Source organism: Ruditapes philippinarum, unplaced genomic scaffold (assembly GCF_026571515.1).
Source record: "Ruditapes philippinarum isolate M1 unplaced genomic scaffold, ASM2657151v2 ctg7684_1_1_1_1, whole genome shotgun sequence".
NCBI lineage: Eukaryota > Metazoa > Mollusca > Bivalvia > Venerida > Veneridae > Ruditapes > Ruditapes philippinarum.
This window is the reverse complement of record NW_026854034.1, coordinates 28,608-54,660: the sequence shown is the minus strand read 5'-3', so window position 1 is coordinate 54,660 and position 26,053 is coordinate 28,608. Positions and strand designations below refer to the sequence as shown.

General features: G+C 34.2%; 3 protein-coding genes across 3 annotated transcripts; 2 read left to right on the top strand and 1 right to left on the bottom strand.

Moving 5' to 3' along the window:
* Window positions 1-7: 7 nt before the first annotated feature.
* Window positions 8-6,936, top strand: LOC132738741 (double C2-like domain-containing protein beta). The gene is made up of 5 exons (XM_060726332.1): window positions 8-144; window positions 1,685-1,766; window positions 4,543-4,636; window positions 4,830-4,951; window positions 6,281-6,936. The coding sequence occupies exons 1-5, from the start codon at window positions 8-10 to the stop codon at window positions 6,290-6,292; spliced, it is 447 nt and encodes a 148-aa protein (XP_060582315.1). The 3' UTR covers window positions 6,293-6,936.
* Window positions 6,937-15,671: 8,735 nt separating this feature from the next.
* LOC132738740 (uncharacterized) lies at window positions 15,672-23,717 on the top strand. Its single transcript, XM_060726331.1, has 3 exons — window positions 15,672-15,897; window positions 19,170-19,500; window positions 21,552-23,717. Exons 2-3 carry the CDS (start codon window positions 19,184-19,186, stop codon window positions 22,897-22,899), a joined length of 1,665 nt encoding a protein of 554 aa, XP_060582314.1. The 5' UTR covers window positions 15,672-15,897; window positions 19,170-19,183; the 3' UTR covers window positions 22,900-23,717.
* Window positions 23,718-24,244: 527 nt separating this feature from the next.
* Window positions 24,245-25,828, bottom strand: LOC132738737 (uncharacterized). Its single transcript, XM_060726328.1, has 2 exons — window positions 25,134-25,828; window positions 24,245-24,977 (listed from the first exon to the last, which is right to left on the bottom strand). Exons 1-2 carry the CDS (start codon window positions 25,826-25,828, stop codon window positions 24,245-24,247), a joined length of 1,428 nt encoding a protein of 475 aa, XP_060582311.1.
* Between the last annotated feature and the right edge of the window lie 225 nt (window positions 25,829-26,053).

The window sequence follows — 26,053 nt, the reverse complement described above, 5'->3', positions numbered from 1 at the left end:
AGATTTGATGAACAATGACAGAGGGAAGGTTTTATTGTCACTACGATATTCGACATCTAAACAAGCTCTTATTGTTGGTATAATACGATGTTCAGGACTGGCTGCCATGGACTCAAATGGCTACTCTGATCCTTATGTTAAATTGTAAGTAATTTAAGAAATAAAGAAATTAAGAAATTCAAGCAAAAGTCTGTGTATCACTTCTCATAATTATATTCTAATGCAAAAAAGAAAAAAAATGGATCTGTTGGAAAATTTCAGATAAATTCTGAAAAAGGGGGAAATCTCTCTGAAGCAATGAAAGATAATTGAAGTACAGTCGAGACTGCCTAAGCGACCCCCTGATTTAAACGACTCCCTGTCTTATCCGACCTTGTTTCAGTACTCCCAACGTATTTTCTTATATAAATGGTCTGAATTAAACGACTCCCTGTCATATGTGACAAGCGACCCTAATTGTCTGGTCCCAATGCAATGTTTTGTCTGATTTAAACGACTTTCACACCTTTTAATTGTCCGTTAATCAGATAACGATTACCTATTATAACACCCAGAGGGCCAAATTAATTAAGTCCAATTATAATCCAGCACTGTAGCAAACAAAGTCTACACACCTCTATCTCAATTACACAGTTAGCATGTAGGTACTAGTGACGTAGCGTCGGGTTCATGGGAAATCATGATGCAATCATGTGTGTGTAATGTACTACCTGAGTAAACTGGGTTAAGACTGTGTTAGATTTTTTTTTTAATTATAGAGTGCCCATGGAAGATTTTTTTAGGCAGCATTTTTTTTAATTTACTTTCTATGGCTGCATAATTAATACGGAAAAAAATATTGATACCAAACCAGAAAAAGCTTTTGGATATGGATATGTTTACAGTAAAGATCCTGTAACACAATTTTTCATGGTTTTAGTTCATAAATATGATGCTCAAATTAAGATTTGTCAATATTGTAAGTTCAAATAAGCATAATTTAGAAAGATATCACCGAATTTAACATTTCATGTAAATAAAGGCCATTAAAGGGAGGTAATTCGAACTTTATTTTCTATAAAGTCAAATTTTCCGATAAGAAATCAGTGCATGTAATTTATTGATTAAATATAATGTGCACAAATATTTGCAATAAACATTTTACATATTCTTTGATGTTTGAAAATGATTTTATTTGCATAATTATATCCATATATATTTTTTGCAAGATCCGTGATCACAGTAACAATATCAATATTCTTTAAAAGTCACATTGGTATATAGACAGATAGATGATATTGAGACTGTATTTAGAGACTCCCTGTCATATGCGACCTTTTTCTGAAGGTCCCTTGGAAAGTCACATATGACAGTCTCGACTGTATTTAAATATTGCTAACTCGGTTTATTTGAGTCAGATCATGAAGAATAATTGAAAAATGCAACATTCCTCATGCCCATCTATCCCAGACATAAGCACAAATATAACACTTAACATGCTGGGTATCAAGATCCTGAAGGACTATAAAAATATGACAATACTGAAAACTAATGTTTGTGGCAGACTGTAAATACAGACTGGTTTTTTTGGATGTGTACACTACAATGTATATGTAAAACCGTATTCTTAAATCTGAAGAAATTAAGACAAAATTTAAGCTATCATTCTATGTTACAAGTAAATGATTTTCACTTATATTTCAAGATATTTGAAGCCAGACAGAGACAAGAAATCCAAGTTTAAAACTGCTGTAAAGAAGAAAACACTGAATCCAGAATTCCATGAGGTAATGTTGTAAACAATAAGTTTTTAAAAAAATAAAAGATATTTATTAATTCACTTTATAAAACAAGTGAAAAAAAAGTACTGAGGTACATTTTAAGCATACAATAAATAACTTTTTATGCCACCGCAGCATCTGCGATGCGGTGGCATATAGCGATTCACCTCTGTGTGTGTGTGTGTGTGTTTGTTTGTGTGTGTGTGTGTGTGTTATATAGATTATATAGTGAACTTAAAAAATCTTCTTGTGAAAAACCACTAGTCCAATTTAAACCAAACTTGGCAGGATTGATCCTTGGGTGAAGGGCTTCCAAAGTTGTTCAAAGAATTTCATTCCATGCAGAAATCTGGTTGCCATGGCAACTGAAAGGAATTATAAGAATAAATTTAAAAAATCTTCTTGTAAAGACCCAAAAGGCCTAGAGCTTAGATATTTTGCATAAGGCATTGTCTGGTAGACCCTTACCAAGATTGTTCAAATTATAGCCCTGGGGTCAAAATCGGCCCCGCCCCAGGGGTCATTGATTTTCACTATATGTACATATAGTAAAAACTAAAAATACCTTCTTGTAAAGACCCAAAAGGCCTAGAGCTAAGATATTTTGCATAAGGCATTGTCTGGTAGACCTCTACCCAGATTGTCCAAATTTTAGCCCTGGGGACAAAATGGGTCCCGCCCCGGGGGTCATTGATTTTCACTGTATGTACATATAGTAAAAACTTAAAATACCTTCTTGTAAAGACCCCAAAAGGCTAGAGCTTAGATATTTTGCATAAGGCATTGTCTGGTAGACCCTTACCAAGATTGTTCAAATTATAGCCCTGGGGTCAAAATCAGCCCCGCCCCAGGGGTCATTGATTTTCACTATATGTACATATAGTTAAAACTTAAAATACCTTCTTATAAGGACCCAAAAGGCCTAGAGCTTAGATATTTTGCATAAGGCATTGTCTGGTAGACTTCTACCCAGATTGTTCAAATTATAGCCCTGGGGTCAAAATCGACCCCGCCCAGGGGGTCATTGGTTATCCTTATATGTATATAGTAAAAACTTACAGTAAAAACTTTTTAAAAAATCTTCTAGTAATTGACAAATGCTAGAGGTAAGATATTTTGCATGAAACATTGTGTAGTGAAGCTCTAGTAAGATTGTTCAAATTATAGCCCTGGGGTCAAAATTGGCCCCACCCCTAGGGGTCATTGATTTTCACTATGAACATAGAGTAAAAAATTAAAAAATCTTCTTATCTGAAGGTACAAGGCTTAAAGCTTTGATATTTGGTATATAATATCATCTTTGGGTCCTCTACTAAAGTTGTTTTAATTATGCCCCTAGTGTTAAAATTGCCCTGCCCCAGAGGCGCTAGATTTCCTGTTATATTTATAAAGTAAAAACTTGAAAAATCTTCTTCTCTGAATTGACAAAGGCTAGAGTTTAAATATATGGCATGAGACTTTGCGAAGTGAACCTCTACCAAGATTGTTCAAATTTTAGCCCTTGGGTCAAAATTGGTTCTGCCCCGGGGGTCATTGATTTACATTATGTACATCTAGTAAAAAAATAAAAAATATTTTTGTCTGAAGGTACAAGGCATAGAGCTTTGATGTTTGCTATATTATATCATCTATAGGTCCTCTACCAAAGTTATTCAAATTTTTCCCCTGGTGTCAAAACTGGCCCTGCCCGGGGGCATGATTCTCATTATGTACACATAGTAAAAACAGAAAATAAACCAAATGTTTTCTGAATTGGAGAAAGCTTCAGCTTAGATATTTGACTTGAAATGTTGTTTGGTGGACCTGTATCAAGATTGTTTTGAATTAAACCCTTGGGTCAAAATTTTGCCTTGACCAAGGGGACAGTGACCTACTTTCTTGTCCTTTGATGTACAGCAATGAAATTTTGACCATGTGCATAGTTTTAGGTGTAAAATTGAACTTTGATATCAGCTTACCTAGATTTTGACAAAGTGTCTTACTGTGTTGTCCTTTGATGTAGTCATGAAATTTAGGCTGTGTGAAATATGACCTTCACCACCAAATTCACTAGACTCAAGTGCATTGATATATTCCTGCTCTGATCTTTTATTTGATTAACAATAGATTTAATCACTAATCTGATAATAAGAATTAGATAGGTCAGGGATCTATGCATTATGACAATCTTCCATTGTATAGAAACAAAAAAAAATATGTTCCTACACTACTATTTAGTGTTGTATTAATGCGGTGGCATAGCATTTTTCTCAAATGCAATCTTGTTTTATACTAGATGTGTCTTACAGTTAACATTAATGTTAGTTATTAAAAGTGATTTTGGTATTAGAATTGTTTTATTAATAAAGTTACAGTTATGCAGAATTTCCCTGTCCTTGCAAACTTGTGAAATGTTGTTTGCTGGCTTTTAATCTGGACCTGTTTTCTACAACTAGTAGATCATGTTGTATTAGCATTTATGTACTTAGATAAAGCAATCAGCAAGTGTAGAGACATGTCCATGCAGTCTTGTCCACAGGGACCTGGGACTATCCAACCCAAAGTATATTCCCCTTCCCCCAAAGTCCCAGTTACAACCCAAAACAAATATAAATAAAAGTCAATTTCCACAATTAGTATTCATAACAACAATAATACGACACTAATAGACAATTTTCAATACCCCTCTAGAATATTAGTCAATTATAAGTTCTGTACTGGTGTAATAGGTCAATCATTATTGCTTTTTAATGTTGAAAGATTATTTTACGTATGTAAAGGTCCATCTTGTTTTATATTTCAGGAATTTACTTACCAAATCAAACACAATGAATGTGCCAAGAAAACCTTAGAAATTACTGTCTGGGATAGAGACATTGGTAAAAATGACTTCATAGGTTAGTTTGTTTGAGTTACTTTTTCAAATATAAAAAAATATGAACATGATTAATTTGGCTGATTTTCATAGAACTTGATAGTTTTAATTAAATATACTGTATAAAAGATACTCAAAAAGTTAATGAAGTAATTTACCATACAACAATATCAAGAAGACAAAAGGGTGATATAAGTGTTATTCTTTCATTTCAGGGGGTGTACAGTTAGGTATAAACTCTAAAGGAGAGAGGTTGAAACACTGGTTTGACACTCTGAAGTTTCCAGATAAAAAATATGAACACTGGCATACATTGTCAGCAGAATTGGTGCCTGAGGTGCAATAGATATTGTGTTGCATGATTATTTTGTGTTATGTAAGTTTTGTGTTGCTGTAGAAGTTACGTCCCTTTGTTTTTACCCTATCATTTTCACCAACATTCATAAACAATGATAAAATATTGTCTAACGGTATATTTTATTATTTATTATTAGCCAAGCTTATTGTAGATATTTAGACATTTATAATTTCAAATTAATAATGGATAATAGAATTTTGAAGTAGTATTTCTTTATTTTATAGATTATTTTAGCTTGCCAAAGACCGGTACAGCCAAATGTGCATGCTAACATGAAGGTTTTATTTCAGCTTATCTGATGGGTAAAATGTTAGCAGAAATATTGATAGATTTTGATATACCCTTTTTGTAATAATTTCTAAAGAAACAGATAATTTTATTTTACAGCAATAGTGGACAATGAAATCGGCTTAGATTTACATTTAATTATTGTCATGTCTAGTTCAACATATAGAATATGATAAGTGACTTTTGTCAACCTATTTGCGTTGGTATTAACATCACCATAATTTCATATAACATATCCATGGCCATTCATTCTGTGCCACTTCTTTCACTGATTTATCATATGAGCCGCGTAATGACAAAACCAACATAGTGTGTTTGCTACCAGCATAGATCCAGACCAGCCTGCGCATCCATGCAGTCAGATCAGGATCCATGCCATTGGCTATCAGTTTCTCTACTTGTAAAAGGGTAGGTAAGCAAACAGCATGGATCCAGACCAGCCTGCGCGTCTGCGCAGTCTGATCATAAAGGTCGCACACCCTTTATGTTGGTTTTGTCGTGACGCGGCTCATATAGAGTAGGTTAGAGCTGTTATGGTAACCAGCAATAGGAGTTTCATGAAGGATATTCTCGGTCATCTTTGTCTGAAAGTACAGGTAAAACTAGCAGTCAATGCAAAAACGACCCACCTTGATAAGTTTGTGTGGTCAGGACATCTAGTTAGTAGAATTTGACTACTAAGATATAATTGTCCCCCCATTTGCATTTTACTTGAACACTTTACTTGACATTTTACTTGACACTGTCCATAAGTTCAACTTCAATTGGATTCCTCATACCATATATAAAAGTGTTAACATTAAATAATATATTGGTATCATATATGTGAATGTGTGATCATATTTGGAGTTAATTATTGACAGAATATCAAGTTATTGTGGTTGAAGTCATGTATCTAGTCATTATACTGTACCCAAAGCATCACTATACATTCATGATGTGTTAGTTCATGTCACCTAATTGGCTGATTACCTTATTATGAATTTCTTTAAATTTAGAATTTTTCTTGTTATTTTTCAGCCGGATGATTAATCTAAAAATATAGGTCATGTGATCTGGATGGTTCTCTGCTTCGCAATGGAAAAGTGCAGCATTATGTGTGCTCAGTTACAACTGACTGTTTTGTTTTTGAGATAAGACAATCTATTAGAATCTCATGGTAGTTATGGCAACTGTTCAAGTATATATATGATAGATTGAAAATCTCAGCAAGATGAAAACTCGTCAACGTATTACATGTAACTAGGAAATGGATATATAGAAAAATTGTATGATTTTCAAAAAATGTAACGGTTTATTTAGGAAAATGATGGTATATTTTTGTAAGAATGTGTTATGTTGTGATTTGGGAAGTTATTAACATAAAAAAATTAAGTGCGTTACTTAGACTATTACATGATTTATTAACAAAGTAATATGGTTACATGTGGAATGATTTTTATTTACTAAAAAAAAAAAATCAAATGATTCCCTTTCAAAATTGTGTGATTATGAAGATTACATATAACAAAGACGGGTCACTCTTCAAATAAAAGATTGACTGATGACCCAGATTCCGAGGAAGACCAGATCATGATAATCAAATCGGCACTGAAATGGGTTATGTCCAGACAGTTAAAGATATTCTTAGGTTGATGATCCCTTTCTATTCAAAACAAAATTTTTTTTCATCTTGCATTTTTATGCCCCCACAGAGTGGGAGCATATAGCGTTGCACTTGTCCGTCCGAGTGTCCGTCCGTCCGTCCGTCTGTCCGTCCGTCCGTACGTCTGTCCGTACGTCCCGAAATCTTGTGAACGCAACTCCTCTTAAACCGGACGGCAGATTTTGCTTAAACTTCCAGGGATGAACAACCTTAATGTGTAGATGGTAGTAAAGGAAGGAATTTTTGCTGCGACCAAATTTAACAGAATTATGGCCCTTTGTTGATTTTTTCACTATATACTATGTAGAAATTTTGTGAACGCAACTCCTCTTAAACCGGATGGCAGATTTTGCTTAAACTTCCAGGGATGAACAACCTTAATGTGTAGATGGTAGTAAAGGAAGGAATTTCCGCTGCGACCAAATTTAAGAGAATTATGGCCCTTTGTTGATTTTTCACTATATTACTATGTAGAAATTTTGTGAACGCAACTCCTCTTAAACCGGATGGCAGATTTTGCTTAAATTTACAGGGCTGAACACCCTTAATGTGTAGATGGTAGTAAAGGAAGGAATTTTTGCTGCGACCAAATTTAAGAGAATTATGGCCCTTTGTTGATTTTTTCACTATATACTATGTAGAAATTTTGTGAACGCAACTCCTCTTAAACCGGATGGCAGATTTTGCTTAAACTTCCAGGGATGAACAACCTTAATGTGTAGATGGTAGTAAAGGAAGGAATTTCCGCTGCGACCAAATTTAAGAGAATTATGGCCCTTTGTTGATTTTTCACTATATTACTATGTAGAAATTTTGTGAACGCAACTCCTCTTAAACCGGATGGCAGATTTTGCTTAAATTTACAGGGCTGAACACCCTTAATGTGTAGATGGCAGTAAAGGAAGGAATTTTTGCTGCGACCAAATTTAAGAGAATTATGGCCCTTTGTTGATTTTTTCACTATATACTATGTAAAATTTTGTGAACGCCACTCCTCTTAAACCGGATGGCAGATTTTGCTTAAATTTACAGGGCTGAACAACCTTAATGTGTAGATGGTAGTAAAGGAAGGAATTTTCACTGCGACCAAATTTAAAAGAATTATGGCCCTTTGTTGATTTTTTCACTATATACTATGTAAAATTTTGTGAACGCAACTCCTCTTAAACCGGATGACAGATTTTGCTTAAACTTCCAGGGATGAACAACCTTAATGTGTAGATAGTATTACAGGAAGGAATTTTTGCTGCGACCAAATTTAACAGAATTATGGCCCTTTGTTGATTTATAGTTTTCAATTTGTGGCACATGTAGTCCAAAAAATATTTGACCAAGAGTCATTAGATTGACAGAACAGTGGCGTGTGGGGGCATCCGTGTCCTATGGACACATTTCTAGTTTTTTTTATTCTGCTGATATTTGTGAAAGTCATTTTATTGGTCTAGAATTATGAATAGTCAAGTTTGGAATGGTCTTTTTTTGCAAAATGCTCTAGTGTACTTTACCTAAAGTATTTCCTTCAAATTGTTTCAGAAGTTTTGAGTGCAGTTAACAATTTTCCATGACAAGATGAATTCTAGTGTTGTACATGCTGTTAAGTTGAAAGCATATAATAATTATGCACTTGACTTTTTCAGTTAAATGATTTATATACATTTTATCACCAACTGGCACAAAACAATAAAGCAAAACTGTTGTAGCTATGACCCTGCATTGTTGTTATTGTTGTTAGAAAAGAATGAAGTGAAGTCAGATTTAATGAAGGTAAAACTTCCATTAGAGCTTTATATGTCAGTATAATGAATTGTTTATGAAGAAAAATCATGTACAAAGTATATAAATTCTTCCAATTTTTTGAATACATATACAACGTATATTTGGGTGTATTTTTACTATAAAATTAATGATTTTACTGATGATGTTAATGTTAAGGAAATTGTAATATTTGCTTTTAGTGGATAGTAGCATAATTTATAGTTGGTTATTTTCCCCCATCTTTGATGAAACATTATATTATTTAACTGTAGAATTGATTATTGTGCCTTCAGTTGAAATAGGTTGTATATTTATACACATTCCATAATATTAAAGACCAACCAAGACATTCTTTTTTTTAATTGAAGTTTTCTGTTTGATACCTGTATGACAAATTTGATTAAATGATCCTTACTGGTCCAATGTGTCTGGAGTGAAGCCTTAACCACTTGGCCATGCTACAACATTAAATAGTGGTTAACCACAACAACATAGGGTCAGGACAGCTCTGTTGTCCAAACAATTTTCATGTTCCACTGATAAGTCTTGGTATGTCTTTAATATATAACATACATGTACTTATGTCCAGAATCATCATTCCAATTGTTTATGTACATTTCCAGCATATTTGTTTTTTCATGAACTATATATTTATTAACTGATATTTATTTTGTACAAATATAGAATTATTTAAATTATAGTGTATTATATGAAAGCAAATATGAATATTTTATTGTGTAGGATAGTATAAAATGATAAATGTTTAATATGTTGTTTGTTGTTTAAACATGTATACTACTTTAAGTATAATTAAACTGGTTACTAATGCTATAGATCTGAATTCTGAGCCCTAAAATTGAATCATGTGTTTAATTATATACGACAGTGGTTTCGAGAAATATTCACTTTAATCATGCAGAGAAGGTGATTATGTATTTTAATGAAATTGCATGATTTACTTAAATGAAATATAAAATTAAGACATGGTTTCCACAAATTTATCAAACAACCCTCGTAATTCCATATAAACCAGTTGATTGGTTGAAGAATTATATTATTCTTTAAGATTTAAAGATGCAACTGAAATCAAATAATCCATACTTATATATGTTATTTCTTTGTTTTTAGCTCACTTAAGCACAAAGTGCTCAAGAGATGAGCTTTCCTGATGGCAAATCATTCGTTGTCCATTGTTTGTAGCTATCCTTTATTTAAACAATGTCTCATCCTAATCCATAAGATTGATTTTTACCAAATTTTCCTGAAATAATCCTTAGGTGGTCATTTACATAAAATGGTTTCAGCTAAATGCATAAGTAGGTTGCAGGAGCTTAATTAAATTTTTAAAAATCTTCTTTTTGAAACTACAATACACAGAGCTGAGATATTTGGTATGTAGCATCATCTTCTGGTTCATTACAAAAGATATATAAACCAAGCCTTAATGGTCAAAATTGGCTTGCCTTGCATGTCACTTTATTTATTAAGAGTTATATAGGATAATGCATTTAATTTAAATCTGCTTTGTGTAAACCTACACTGCCAAGAGCTTACAGTTTTAGCATGTTGCATTGCTTTGTGAACTTATAACAAAGTAATATAATTCATGCCCCCAAGGAAAAGAATGGCCGCAGTCTGCTACCAAGGAAAACAACGTTCATGCCCTTTCACCTTATTCATATATTCATATAGTAAACATGTATTTGATGTTTATGTAACTGATCTTTCCAGTCTTCCATTGGCTTCTTACTTTTCACTGACTTCTTATTATTCAACTATATGTTTTATCTTTCCCCATCTCCTGTGTCTTCCATTGTCTTCTTAATTTTTTACAGCATCCCTTCATCTTCATCTTCGAATGTTTTCTTTATCTTTCAATGTTTTTTTTCATCTTTCAATGTTTTCTTCATCTTCCAATGTTTTCTTTATCTTTCAACGCTTTCTTTAACTTTCGATGTTTTCTTCATCTTCCAATGTTTTCTTCTTCTTCCAATGTTTTCTTTATCTTTCAATGTTTTTTTTTCATCTTTCAATGTTTTCTTCATCTTCCAATGTTTTCTTTATCTTTCAATGCTTTCTTTAACTTTCAATGTTTTCTTTATCTTCAACTGTATCCTTCATCTTTCACCGTATTCTTCATCTTTCACTCTCTTCTTAACTATTTACTCTATCCTTCATCTTTAACTGTATCCTTCCTTTTCCACAGTCTTCTCAATTATAAAGTGTTCTTGATGTATTTTAGTAATGTTCCATTGCGTTCTCTTTAGTATGATTTTCCAGTTTGTATTTCATGTCATTCTTCTATCTCAGTAGTTTCAATTTATGACATGAAATATGTCAACCGTGATGTAAATTTAGGACCATTTATTCATTTCTTTACTTTAGAATCTTAAGTACAGAAATTATTATTACAGTATCCTTCCGATTTTCTCACATGAAAATCTTCTATCTGGAATTTATAACTACATTGTATATGCGGATTGCCCTCTATTTAACGATCTATTACGTCAAGTTGTATGTCCTCCAACTTCAAAGTAAAGTAATCAAGATTTATTCATTCAGCTCCAATATTAGTTATTTTGGACATTTTAAATGATAAGTATGTAAATTACATTTTCTTATAATTATGTGTGTTCTATTTAATACATAATCTTCTTTTAGACTATGATATACATTACATGGTTGTGAATTTTCTGTGATTTTTGTTTCTCTCTAGTAAACCTTGATGTGTAATAAACTTGATTGTATAATATACAGTTCTGAACAAAGTGTAGTTAAGCCAGTGCTAGTGGACATAAGAGATGTTGAAATTATACAGCGTTTCTCATGAACGGACTCTGTTAAACCAAGTCTGCTATTTCTATATTATGTTTTCAGTGCTTCAGACGGATCTCCCATATTTTTGTGAAGAATTTTGACAATATAAAAATACATGTGTGGCCAAGTATAAACAGTTGCAATCTTATAAAGAGAACCAAATGTTTGTACGCTGTCATTAACTTTGTCAAACGTTTTTAAAAAACGAATTTATAATACTGCAATACTTCTTAATTAAAGAAAATTCTAATTTAAAACGTAAATTTAAAGCATCCTTGTAAACAAGCGCATATTATCAACATCTTGATTTACCCAATGTTGTCATTGTTGCCTTAAAAGACTTTGTTTATTCCTGTTATCAGAGGGAGAGCGTGTATAAAAACAACAGATGTCCTAGTGTCATAGGGTTAAACACTAGCAGTTTAACACCAGTTTTTAGCTCGACTTTTCTATGAAAAGGGGAGCTATCCTACTCGCCCCGGCGTCGGCGTCGGCGTCGGCGTTGGCGTCACACCTTGGTTAAGTTTTTCGTACCACCCCACTTTATTTCAGAAGTATTACAAGTATGGCTTTGAAACTTACCATACTTGTTCACCATCATAACCTCCATCTACAGACAAGAGTACATAACTCTGTCAAGGTTTTTGACAGAATTATGGCCCTTTTTTGACTTAGAAAGTGTATTGAGCTTGGTTAAGTTTTTTGTACCACCTCACTTTATTTCAAAACCATTGGAGGTATTGCTTTGAAACTGACCATACTTGTTTACCATCACGACCTTCATCAACAGACAAGAGGACATAACTCTGTCAAGGTTTTTGACAGAATTATGCCCCTTTTTGACTTAGAAATACATTGAATATGGGTAAAATCCACTTATTGCCTTAACCCTTTGAGATATTGCTTTGAAACTTTTAATGCTATTTCACATCATTACCCCCATCTGTACGCAAGAGAAGGTAACTCTGTCAAGGATTTGTTTTAAAAATTAAGGCCTTTTATCGACTTAGAATCTTGGTTAAGTTTTTAGTACCAGTCCACTTTTTGACTGAACTGTTTGAGATATTAATTTGAAAGTTGGAATACTTGTTTACAATCATGATTCCCAAACATGTCCAGGAGAAGGTAATTCTGTCAAAGATTTTATTTGAATTATGGCCCTTAACTGTCAATGTTTTGTATTATAGGCAAGCACTAAAAAACTTAAAAAATCTAAAAAAATTCATTCCTATCCACTTGTTCACTTTACCATAAATTATGTCATATAAACATTGCTGTAATATTCAAGGGTATCAAACAACTAGTTATTTTTCTCTTTTTGTACTTGAAATTAAAATCTCAGTTTTTTTTTTCTTTCTTACCAGCCCTCTTTTGACTTAAACATTTCAAACTTTGCTGCAGTGTTCAAGGGTATCACACAATTCAGTAAAATAATTCTTCACTAAATATCTTAATGCTCATGGCCATTGTTCACTTTAAAAATACAGAGATTCTTGTATTGCCTTTTACTGCAAAAACTTTTTTTATTGGCAAGCAATAAAAAAGTCGAGCGCGCTGTCTTACGGACAGCTCTTGTTTCTTTGTGCAGTCAAGTGACAAAAAATCACAAGCCATGTAAATATTAGTATGTAATTCAATACATATAACGTCTTTTACTTAAATGGCAATATGTTACTTTGTAATGTATGATAATTTCTGTATATTTTTTATTACTGTATAAGTATGTTATGTTTCTGTATGATTTCATGAACAATATAATAGATCTAATAGAAAATGAAACATAATGATGCCGTTTGTTGTTTAATCACCCATACATAAAAACCCAATCCTTTACTCCGTAAAAACGATACTGCACGGTACTGCACGGCCGTGCATATGGTCCTTTACCTGACATAATTATATTTCTTGTTGATACATAACATACTCTGTGCAAATAAATGGTAAAGTAATTAAAGGTTTTCATAAATAATTCTCGCTAAACACCATACGGTATGTACAAACCGTTCAGACATTTCCAGTTTTTATAAGTTGAACATTTTAAGAAATACTAGAAATTAATAGTGCTCTTTAAGAATCATGTAGATGACATTGCAGCATAAAAGCGTTCTTCAGTTGTATTCAGAATGTTTTAAATCTAATTTCTGAACACTTGTGATAGACGATCTAACAATGGGATATGACTGTTTGAAATCCAAATCGTGCAATGTTTTTAAGTTAACATTCCAAGTTAAAAAATAGTAAACGCCAATAATAAATGAATTTTGGATGAGAGTTATTTATCGTTCTCGTACACCACTGACATAATCACTGCATCCAGGGGTCCCTGGTTCGAACCTCAGGTTCGGCAGGAGCGAAAATTCTTTGTGACAATTGATACCGGGCTTCGAGTCTAATGTCATAGTGGTCAGTCACATTCGGAGAAGTTAGTACTGTTTAGTAATCCGGGAAAGACAGTAAGGTGGTCCGACCATTGATACAAAACAAAATGCCCCGGAAATGTCTTTTTGCATTAATTTAACATACTCTAAACCATGATTTAAACGTTATAAAATTCATGATTGCCTTTTCTAATGAAGTAAAGATTTATTCGTTTCTGAGGCATAATGTGCCTCTAATCGGCGTAAAAACTAAACTAACGCACAAGAAAACGAAATGAAGAGGAAATATAACTTTGGACCCAATCAAACCTCCAATCAAGACGTTATTGGGCGTTTTCTACCCTTAAATGAACAACCTAAATGTTATAATATTTTTGCATCCTAACCAGTTTTGTAATAATTTTATTTCAATTCCGGGTTTATTACAATTCAGGTTGTAACAAAGCCATGCCTCCATTGATTTGGAAAAGGACACATATAATTTTGATCTAGAGGAAGTTGTACTCACTATACACATGTGCATTAAACGTACGTTGAAACACAATTCAGTCTAAAATAATCGCCAGCACTTAATGATAATTCTGTCAAAATCTCTCGGACCCCTTCTTTGAAAGCCCGCTATAAAACAATCTAGTAATCTAAAAATTAAAATCACTTTAAGATTCAACTGTTAACGTATCCATGATACATACATGTATTTAACAAAAGAAAACAATTTCAAAAAAATGAAACAATTTTGTTATTCGCAGATTTAGATGGTGGGTGCGGGATAGACATGACCCCTCCCCCGGGTTTTGACAAGTATTTAAACGCCTGTGAGATTTGGACATGGATTTTCTTCTCACTTCCCCTCGGAGCGTGCACGTCGTAGAGAAGGCACAGGGCATCGGCAGAAGATTTACAGCTTGTCTGGTGGCTAACTATAACTGAAGCCTCCGTGGGCGTTAAAGACGGAACCGCTACTTAGTCAACAACTGCGGACCAGCTGCCGGTGTCCTGACTAATGCCGAGGGGAGTGGCCCTACAAAGTAGGCGCTTGGGTCGACGAGGACGATGTGCTAGGGTGCGTGAGCCCCTAGCACGGTTAGACGGCTTGAAAGGCTGGCCTAGTGCTTTTTCAGGACTAACCTTTCCTATTGTCACAGGTTACTGTACATTTAGGTTCTCATTGACCGCCGTACAGTGACCTACTTGTGGCTCAAATTCATATCTTTGGCTAATACTCCGTGGAAATTGCATGGAGGTAAATTATCACCACTTTGTGCTTCAAAATAAACTCTTTAAGGACGTGACTGGTGACATGTCTGGGGCCCGTACTCGACAGCGCAAGCTGCATTTTGTGCCGGAAAGGGCGGATGGACCCTCATTAAGCTTTAACTTCAATCAAATCAATTAGAACATGAATGTACGTGTTATAGAGTGAAAAGACTAGTCATAAAAATTAAATGTCATGCCTTGTCCTAATTCTGCAACCCCTGTGGTAAGAATCCTGTATTTGCGCCTGTTTGTTGTTTATTTGATCAGACGTATTGTTTCAGTCTATAAATATCATTTAATGTTTAAGTTAAAACGAATTATTAATAAGAAAGCATAGAAGTTTAGTTATATAATACATTCGCGAGATCTTTATGAAAATATCTATTGGATTATACACAGCTACACCAGTGTAAAATTTTCATTTATCAGGAGAGAATTGTGGGACGTATAGTGGGCGTATAGTAAAGATAACACGTATTGAAGGTCACCCGTATTGAATTGTTAAGTTATTTCACAGGAACCTGAAATTATATCCAAAACAAAAAAATAACGATTAAAAAATCCCATATATATACTATAAAAAAAACACGTGTTTTTTTATAGTATATATATGGGAATTTTTTTTTAATCGTTATTTTTTTGTTTTGGATATAATTTCAGGTTCCTGTGGTTATTTAATACAACCAGAAAGCATGACAAATTGACTGGATTAAATACATGTAGATGAAGAATTACGGCGTATTTGGTGGAGGTATTATAACAAAGTAAAGACATTGTAGGATAAGGTAAATTACATATCTATATTTTATAACCCTTAACGGTAACCTTTTAAATTTCAGAAATTTACTTGACCCACTTTCTGTTTTGAAACTTGTGTAGAAAAGTCGTCATAAAGAGCCGGATGAGCAGGCAAAAGCTAATTGTTCTATAAAATAATTACAAGTATTGACATGCTGTGCAATTTAATGAGGAAACATACTTGCTTAGAATTTGTCATATGTGAACACACATAGCCAGGTCTTTACCAATTAACCCACCAACAACCTCCCCCACCCCACCCCGAACACTTTACAATTCAAATATATTTCATTTTAAACATAGAGGATAACTTGGCAAAGTGAAATACTTTTTCGAGTATTGATACTATATTCAATATGACCGGCTTCTTTTTTTATTTTCCATGTCTATTCTTCAATTCCTTTCTTATATTAAACATTACAAAAATTAGTTAAAAATGTTATTCAATTTATTGTATTGAATGTACACAATTCATAATGTACTATTGATCATAAACATTCACAAGAACAATAAGGAATTTTACGGTTATAGACATACACCTTTCCATAAATCGAATTCTTATACTTTAACATCCTTCTTCACACTTTATTTAAATCATATGACATATTCCAATTAAAAGTTAAACAAGCATACACTCATGAAGTTTTTTTCTTTAAAAATATCATCTTAACTTTATGTCATAGAAAAGCCTCGTGACGTCAATCGTGTATATACTGATCAAAGATTTACTTTTAAAATGATATTATTATTATTATTATTATTATATACCACATTTCTATAGCACTCTTTTCATAAATAATAAATCTTCAAGAGTGCTTTACATAAATCTGATAAAACATAATCTTATATATATATATATATATATATAATATATATATATATATATATATATATATATATATATATATATATATATATATATATATATATATATATATATATATAAGACATAAGGTACAATATTAATTAAGTAAACCTATTAAACAATGATGATAATCTAAAACCAGTAAAGGATGGTAAGAAATACAGACACATTTAGTTTAAAATCAAGGCTCAATTTTATTATCATATAAAAGATTTGACCGAAATAAGATTGTTAAAAAAGTAACAAACAAAAGTAAAAAAGAAACGAATTATAAAGTAAAACCCTAAGACATAAAATCAATAAATTAGAGTCACACCTTTGGTAGCTTAAATCTTTATCTTTACATGCTACCGACCTTTTGCCATGAGCCAACTATTTGCTCATATTAATTATATTGTATCCAATGAAATCAATCAAATTTTTATTTTTCTCAATACAAACACGAAGTACATAATACTGAAATTATTTTTATAAAATACCAATACAGAGCCAATTAGATGAGAGAACAAACATAATACGTTAAACCATCTATTGTTTTAATATAATTTTCAAATAAAGTATTTTCAATGATTATCAATTTATTATCCACACATCACAGAGTTACTTTTAGCGAATGGATCAACAAAAATTTTTGTCAATCTTTCTTTTTTTAAAATTTCATGTTTTTTTCTTATTTCTTTGTACTTTTATGGTACCTTGTTTTTCTTGCGCAAATACCTGTATAGATATATCTGCGACACGGTAACCCCTACTATCAATGACGTTAAACTAGGCATTTAAACATATTAACAATTGGTTTTTGTCGAGCCCGTTTTCGGAGAGCTCGACATAGTTGTCACAATGGCGGTTCGGTGTATGTACATGAGTCCATCCGTCCGGATATGTTTGTCCGGAACGTAACTCTGTCATTAGTAGGCAGAATTTCAAATAACTTAGAACAAATGTTTAACATCATGAAACGGCGTGTCGTACGCAAGAACCGTGTGACTAGGTCAAAGGTCAGGGTCATTCTTTAAGGTCAAACAGCTTGTCCACAACATAGCTCTATCACTAGCTGGAGGTATTTCAAATTACCTGGCACAAATGTAAGCGTGTTTGCAAAGGTCAAGGTCTTACTTTAAGGTTAAATGCAAAAAAATAGTCTCGCGCAAGAACCGTTTGACTAGGTCAAAGCTCAAGGTCATACCTCAAGGTCAGATGTGACAGCGGACTCGACATATTGCCCTTGGGCATCGAGTTATATGATAATAGTATGTTGATGCCATGATCATGCTGTTTCAGGTGTATTAACAATATTTGATCGATTTCTAAGAAGGGATTTTGTTATATGATTTCTTTATTTAAGTGATTTTCGGATCAGGTTTAAATTTACTATATGAACGTGTTGTCAAGTATTGTGCTGAATGTCAGGAGTTTAAGCGTTCAGGACACCCACTGACAGTAGGGTATGATAGGATAGATTAGATTAGATTAAATTAGATAAACAATGACAGACAGACAGACAAACAGATATATAGACATCACCTTATCATCAAAATTTACATTGAAGTGTCACAGATGAAAACAAAATTGAATCGCTGATGATTGCAAAATACGACATATTAAGCATAAATGGTGACTTAACAGGTAAAAATCAAAATAACTTAGGTCATTGCACAAATGTGTTCAAAAACACCAGTAATCAACGAAAGCATAGCAAATTGTTATAATGTAGTCCTGAATATATAAGTTATGTTCTAAAGAGCATTATTTCATAGTTTAGTATTTATTTTGTATCATAAATACCTTTTCTTATTAATTATTGTTCAATCACCAATTTTGAAAGATATAATTAAGTCAACCCAACTTGACAGCAAAAAATGAACTTAATTCCATTTTATAACACATTTTAAACAATGTTTTACAATATAGATCTATGTTTTTTCTTTGTCATGAAACGTAAATGTTATTTTATTACAGACTGAGCTCGCAGATATAACATATATATTTATCAATAATTTACAACATAAATCTATATAAACTTACACTGTTTATTTAATATACTATAAGTGTATAATTAACTATGTTTTTTCTTTGTCATGAAACGTAAATGTTATTTTTTATTACAGACTGAGCTCGCAGATATAACATATATTAAACAATGTTTTACAACATAAATCTATATAAACTTACACTGTTTATTTAATATACTATAATTAAGTGTATAATTAACTATGTTTTTTCTTTGTCATTAAATGCGAAATATGCAATAAAATACCAAGAACAAATTAACACCTTTATATTAATAATATCTTTCAATATCAATAATTCGCGTTTAAAATACACTTAATGATTGCACGTGCTATAACGTAAAGTTTAAGGTTATTGAAACGTATACATGTTATTTTATAACAGACTGAGTTGGTACGATGGCTGAAGTAGACGGTCGTACGGCTATAACTGACAATGACATTGTTTGTACCCCTTGTTTTGAGGATGATATTCGAGAACCAGCTGTGAAATATTGTCCTGAATGTCAGGATTTTTTGTGTACAGGATGCAGTCTACACCATGGAAGACAGAGGTTGAGCCGTTCTCATAAGCTTGTGGACAAGAATGAAGCAAAACAAGGGTCACATGTGACCGTGACAGCAAAATGTTTATATCACCGAGATCGTAACATAGAGATGTACTGTGAAGAGCATGACATGGTTTATTGTTTAAAGTGTATTGCTACAGACCATAGGTTTGTATTTATTATCCCCCGCCGATGGAATCGGGAGGGGATATAGTTTTGGCGTTGTCCGTCCGTCCTTCCGTCCGTCCGTCCATCCGTCCGTCCGAATTTCGTTTCCGGAGTAGTTCTCTGCAACTACTGGCTAAAATTCAACGAAACTTTATGGGAATCATCAATATCAAGAGGAGATGCGCATATCGTCGGCTTGTTCCGGTCCGACCCTTTAACTCTGAGTTATGGCCCTTGATTAGTTATGTAGTATGCATATAGAGTAAAAATCGTTTCCGGAGTAGTTCTCTGCAACTACTGGCTGGAATTCAACGAAACTTTATGGGAATCATCAATACCAAGAGGAGATGCGCATATCGTCGGCTTGTTACAGTCAGACACTTTAACTCAGAGTTATGGCCCTTGATTAGTTATGCAGTATGCATATGGAATAAAAATCGTTTCCGGAGTAGTTCTCTGCAACTACTGGCTGGAATTCAACGAAACTTTATGGGAATCATCAATATCAAGAGGAGATGCGCATATCGTCGGCTTGTTCCGGTCAGACCCTTTAACTCAGAGTTATGGCCCTTGATGAGTTATGTAGTATGCATATAGAGTAAAAATCATTTCCGCACTACTTCTCTGCAACTACTGGCTGGAATTCAACGAAACTTTATGGGAATCATCAATATCAAGAGGAGATGCGCATATCGTCGGCTTGTTCCGGTCAGACACTTTAACTCAGAGTTATGGCCCTTGATTAGTTATGCAGTATGCATATAGAGTAAAAATCATTTCCGCACTACTTCTCTGCAACTACTGGCTGGAATTCAACGAAACTTTATGGGAACCTTCAATACCAAAAGGAGATGCGCATATCGTCGGCTTGTTCCGGTCAGACACTTTAACTCAGAGTTATGGCCCTTGATTAGTTATGCAGTATGCATATGGAGTAAAAATCGTTTCCGCGCTACTATTCTGCAACTACTGGCTGGAATTCAACGAAACTTTATGGGAACCTTCAATACCAGGAGGAGATGTGCATATCGTCGGCTTGTTTCGGTCAGACACTTTAAGTCAGAGTTATGGCCCTTGATTAGTTATGCAGTATCCATATAGAAAAATATTTGTTTCCCCGCTACTTCTCTGCTACTACTGGCTGGGATACTAAGAGGAGATGTGCATATAGTCGCCTTGTTCCAGTCAGATACTTATAACTCAGATTTATGGCCCTTGATTAGTTATGTAGTATGCATACATCTCATTGGCATTTCCAGATTTTACTATTTAACACAAAGTATGGCTCTGTTATTGCCCTGAATATTTATCAAGTTCAAAGAATATTACTGTTGATGCCATGATTAATATATAAATAAAGCCTTATGTATTTAGTTGTTGTGTTAATAATAACCAGTACTCGGCGGGGGATATAAATTCAACAAATTTGCTTGTTTTAAATTAATTTCACTTTTAAAACTGTTTTTACAACTACTACAATGATTTGTAATGAATTTGAGAATAAATCTATATTTTGTTATAATTGCAATGGTATATTAAAACCATGTGAAATTTGGGAAAAAGGTGACATCGAAACGACGGACATCGGAAAATTTCGGGGGGGGGGATAATATGTGCTGTTAATCAGTATTTTTATAATTGGCAACTTGAAAGCTATTGACACAATCATCTTACACTTACAATCAGATAAAACAAGTAAATTACAAATTTCTGAGGTTAAAAAAACAACCCCATTTCAACTACCATAAATAATTACCAAATTTTAGTCATGCATTTTACGTTAGGTGTAGCAGATACCTCTATATATCCTAGTGATAAGACATAATGATTGTAAAAACCTTTCACGCTAAGACAGTAGCCAAATTATTGTATACAATTTATAACAGCTATCCTATCATACAGATGAAAACAACAAGATCCCCTCTATAAATATCTCTAGTTAAAACGTGAAGTAAAATCATCCTAAAAATAGTAAAAATGAGAATACTAAAGGGTAGATACTGAAATGTACTTAATTACTTTATCTAAGAAGTAAAATTTCTTGTTACCAGGTCCTGTAAGGGAGTGACAGGTTTAGACGACTTATCAGTTTCTACTGATCAGAAAAGAGAAACAGAACGTTTAAAGGCTGACATTATGAACACCAAAGAACGTTTAGAAAATACTGATCAGAAAACGAAAACGAACCTGAAAAGCATAGAGGAACATAGAAATGAAGTCATTACGCAAATAGAGGCACTTGCGCGCGGTTTGGTAGAACATATCCACAAGTTGGAGCGTGAAGCTTTGGAAGGCCTTGATGCAAAATATATTTTGGTCAAAGAAGAACTGGAGACAAATATGTCTAAGTTAAGTAAAGCTAAAGAAGAGGTTGAGCAGGTAAGAAGCAAGCTACAAGGCATGGACAGTCTGGATAAAATACAACAATTTGTTCAGACAAAACTAACACAGCAAACCTTAAACGATGCAGTAAAAGTACTTGAACAAAATGAAGCTAAGGGAATTCAATCATTGCATTTAAAGGAAAATACAGAATTAAAGTCCTTAGTCAGTTCATCAACATGTTTAGGGTCTGTACAAAAGATACGAGAAAGCAAAAGACTGCCGACATCAAGGACGTATAAAGTACGTTCACAGAAGGAGGAAAGTATCCGCATGAAAAACGACAAGATCGGTCCCTACATCTGTGATGTATGTCAGCTTCAAGACGGTACAATCATATTGGCCGATAACAATAATATGAGGATAAAGAGGCTTGGTGTAAATTATAACATTAAAGATTATTTTGATCTAGAATCATATCCTTCAGGTATCTGTTGTACTGGTAATACTGAGGTCGCTGTGAAACTGTACCACAACAAAGTTTGTTTTATATCAGTAGGAAGCTCATTATCTAAGGTGAGAGATATATCTGTTACAGGTGGACGTTACTTGGGAATGACATATTGTGCTGGAGAGTTATGGGTATCTGATGTAAATGGTGTAAATGTGTACAGTATGACCGGTACATTATTAAAATATGTCATTTCTGATGTCAATATCAAACCTATGTTTAAGTCAACTCCGCATCAAATGGTTGTCAGTGAAGGGAATGTTTTTGTAACAGACAACAGTGATGGTGCTGTCTGTTTGACAAGAGATGGAACGGTGAAAGGAGAACTGATAGATAAAAGGCTTGCTGAAACACGTGGTGTATGTGTATCAAATGATGGGACTGTGTTTATTTCTGGGTTTAACTCAGACAGCATCATGATGTTTGATAGCGAAAGAAAATGCCTTGGAGAATTAGTTTCCAAAGAGTCCGGTCTACTAAAACCAGTATCATTATTGTTCGATGACAAAAGAAATTGTTTAGTTGTTGGATGCTTTTCTGGCAAAATTATAGTTTATTATATCTGACAATTCAAAAAATAGTTTGTGCTTTGTTGTTATGTTGCACAATGATTTGAAATGCTACATGTGGAGAGAATGTTTAACAGTAATATGATCAAATATATCATATTCAACAGTCAGCCTCTACATACATTTACTTTCCATGTCAATGTATGATAATATCTAAACACTTAATGTGTTAAATCACTAACACACAATCCATACAATATGTTCAGCTTTGCTATGTTGTTAGGCTGTTGGTTTTGCTGTCCAGTTTATGTCATTTATATATTGATTATGAAGACATGGGCCTGTGTGTTTCTGTACATATATGTATGCTATAAAAAGCGTAGTAGATGGTCAATATGTCCACATGCCTTTTGTTAGATAAATCTATTTATCTCTCTTTGTCAATATTTAGATTTTGATTGAGCATTAGAATGTTTATATATTTAAAAGTAATGTATAAAATTGTGTCAATTCTTTAATGAAAGAAAGAATAATAATTAGATCTATTAAACTTTTGTTCTCGGAAATCTTGTAGTTGTTTTTATCTAACTATCTAACTTTCCATCAATAGGGCATCACTGCTTTTTTACTGCAGCTAAATCATTTTATAAATAATAACCGTGATGTCATCATTTCACAAATACCTTTTCCCCAGTGGAGCTATTAGACGAAATATTTGCTTTCATGGTATGTGATGTCTAGTATTATACACTTCAAACGGCAACTTTCTGACTTCTAATGAAGGAACATAGACAATAGATAACCTTATCGATTGTTGTGATTTAACTTTTGGTTAAAACTGTGCATCATTCTATAAGGTAACTATTATAATAATACCCATGTGTCATTTTTTGTAATGGATTTTTATCAATTTTCAACGTTGAAATATATAAACATTTATTCATATTAATAAAGTGACCCGGGAGCTAATAACAACTTGCAAATGCATCTTGATTACGGAAGGATATGTGATACTTGTGTAATGAACTATGATATTACACTGCAGAATAATGTATATTTATGTTTTTCCGCTACCATAGGTAGTCACTTGCTATAACTAAAGTGACAGACTTCTACTGTTAATGTTTAAAAGACATCACACTGGCTAAAACCCATCTAACCCTCTTAGAATGAACATTAACTTAAAGATTTACAACAGTCGTGTTAAATCTCAATATCAGAAATTTGTTTCAACATGTGAGTAAGATACAATCTGGAACGCACCTAATGTAGTTCTTCTGTAGATCTCCTGTCTGTGGTGCTTCTAGATTGCTGATCGACCTCCATCATCAGCATGGTGCTCGCCGTCATTGATATTTCGGCCCTTATCCATGTATATCTGCTGGCGAGTGGGCCCACCGTCTTACGGTGTGGAGGTCGATTGCTTCCAGCTCTTCTCCTTTCGTCTCAGCCACAGCCAGCTAGACGAGCCCTCTGCAGCTTGGCTCAGTCTCTGGATAGTCCTACGTCTATCCCTCCCAGTAGTTCCTATCGCTGTCATCAGTCGGCACAAAGATTGCAAACAGAACCCTCGCACACCTACTTCAATAGAAAACAGCCATGTATGCCAGCCTCTCTGTCTACATTGGTTGAGTAGCTCTGTATACTTTGCTTTTTTCCTCTCGTAGGCCTCTTCACATCTTGTCTCCCAAGGTACTGTTAACTCGATCATGATGAGTTTCTTTCCTTTCTCAGACCACAGTATAATATCTGGTCTTAAGTTGGTCTGGACATTACTTGGGAAAACAAGCTTCTTACCAAGATCCACCTCCGTGTTCCAACCTGTTGCGCCATCTAGAATTGATGGTTGGTGTGGCGACTGTGTTTTGGCAGTTTCACCCGGTTTCACAAAGTTGATATGACAAAGCTTGGGGTTACTCCTGCGTTCCTTTTTCCTTTCACCTTCAAGCCAGTCAGCCACCTCCCTAAGAACGTTGTCATGACGCCATCTGTACCTTCCTTGTGTTAGTGCAGTGGAACAGGAAGAAAGGAAATGCTCCAGAGTGTCAGGACAATCGCACTGGTCACATGCTGGATCCGTTGTAAGTCCCCACCGGTGGAGATTAGCTGGGGAGGGTAAGAGGTCGTGAACTGACCTGATATGAAAGGATAACCGTAATGGTTCATACTTCCATATGTCTTCTCAAGTCAGCTTCCTGTCTATGGTGTTCCATGTAGTCCATGCTCCCTGTGCTCCCATCTCTACTGCCTCTAGCCTGTCTTGCACTCTCCTCTGCCCCCTGACTTCTGACTGAATCATGGCACGTCTCTCCTTCTTGTCTGCCTGGTTCCACAGGGGTGTCTTGGTAGCACCAATTCCCTGTCGTCCCACAGCGGTCATTCCCACAATGTCCTTGAGCTTAAGTGAGCTTTCAGCCTGGTTAACGGTCTCTGATGCTGACCACTTCCTGCATGTACGGGTTACAATCCCTGCTTCCCGGATTTGCTCATCTGGGGAATCTCTGAGGGTGAGCACCAATCTTGTCTTCGCTGTTTTGAATTCCTCTACCAGTGAAGAAAATGGGAGTTGAAGCTGATTGATCTTTCCATACAGTCCTACACCGGAGAAACTGGGTGGTATTCCTAACCACTTGCGGAGGTGTCTGCTTGTAACCCTCTCTAAGGCTTCAATTTTTGAGCTTCGTATCTCATACAGCATCATAGGCCAGATTAGCCTTGGAAGTAAGACATGCTGGTATAACCAGGCTTTGAACTTCCCAGGGAGATTGCTTTTGTCAATTTTCTTTAGCCCGTCTTCCACCTGGTTTTCTAGCTTCTTGACATTGTCACCATCTTGCAAGCTTGCATCAAACCACTTCCCTAGGCACTTGATTGGACTCTTAGTGATAGATGGGATATCCTCATTCTGTACTCTGAGAATGAACCTATCTGTGGTTTTGCCATTCTTGATAATGAGAGATCTGGACTTTGCGGCCTTGAATTTCATTCTAGCCCATGAAGCGACATCTGTCAGGTGTCACAATAGGGACTACGATGGGATACCAGGCCGACCACAATTGCTATCTAAAACAACCAACAACTCAGAACAGAAAATATATACAAATTTATTTACAGAAATGAATATTTATAAATGAAAAATGATTATATATGAAAAGTCACTGCGCAAACAAACACTATCAACGTATCTCAGTCTATTTCTCCCGTAAAGTTT

Bases quoted from the DNA above. Each gene is read 5' to 3' on its own strand.
- LOC132738737 (XM_060726328.1), bottom strand. From the start codon at position 25,828: ATGAAATTCAAGGCCGCAAAGTCCAGATCTCTCATTATCAAGAATGGC. The intron at 24,978-25,133 runs GTCAGAAGTCAG...CTTTCATATCAG, and splicing joins GAGAGACGTGCCATGATTCA to GTCAGTTCACGACCTCTTAC.
- LOC132738740 (XM_060726331.1), top strand. From the start codon at position 19,184: ATGGCTGAAGTAGACGGTCGTACGGCTATAACTGACAATGACATTGTT. The intron at 19,501-21,551 runs GTTTGTATTTAT...TCTTGTTACCAG, and splicing joins TGTATTGCTACAGACCATAG to GTCCTGTAAGGGAGTGACAG.
- LOC132738741 (XM_060726332.1), top strand. From the start codon at position 8: ATGAACAATGACAGAGGGAAGGTTTTATTGTCACTACGATATTCGACA. The intron at 145-1,684 runs GTAAGTAATTTA...TTATATTTCAAG, and splicing joins TCTGATCCTTATGTTAAATT to ATATTTGAAGCCAGACAGAG. The intron at 4,637-4,829 runs GTTAGTTTGTTT...CTTTCATTTCAG, and splicing joins TGGTAAAAATGACTTCATAG to GGGGTGTACAGTTAGGTATA.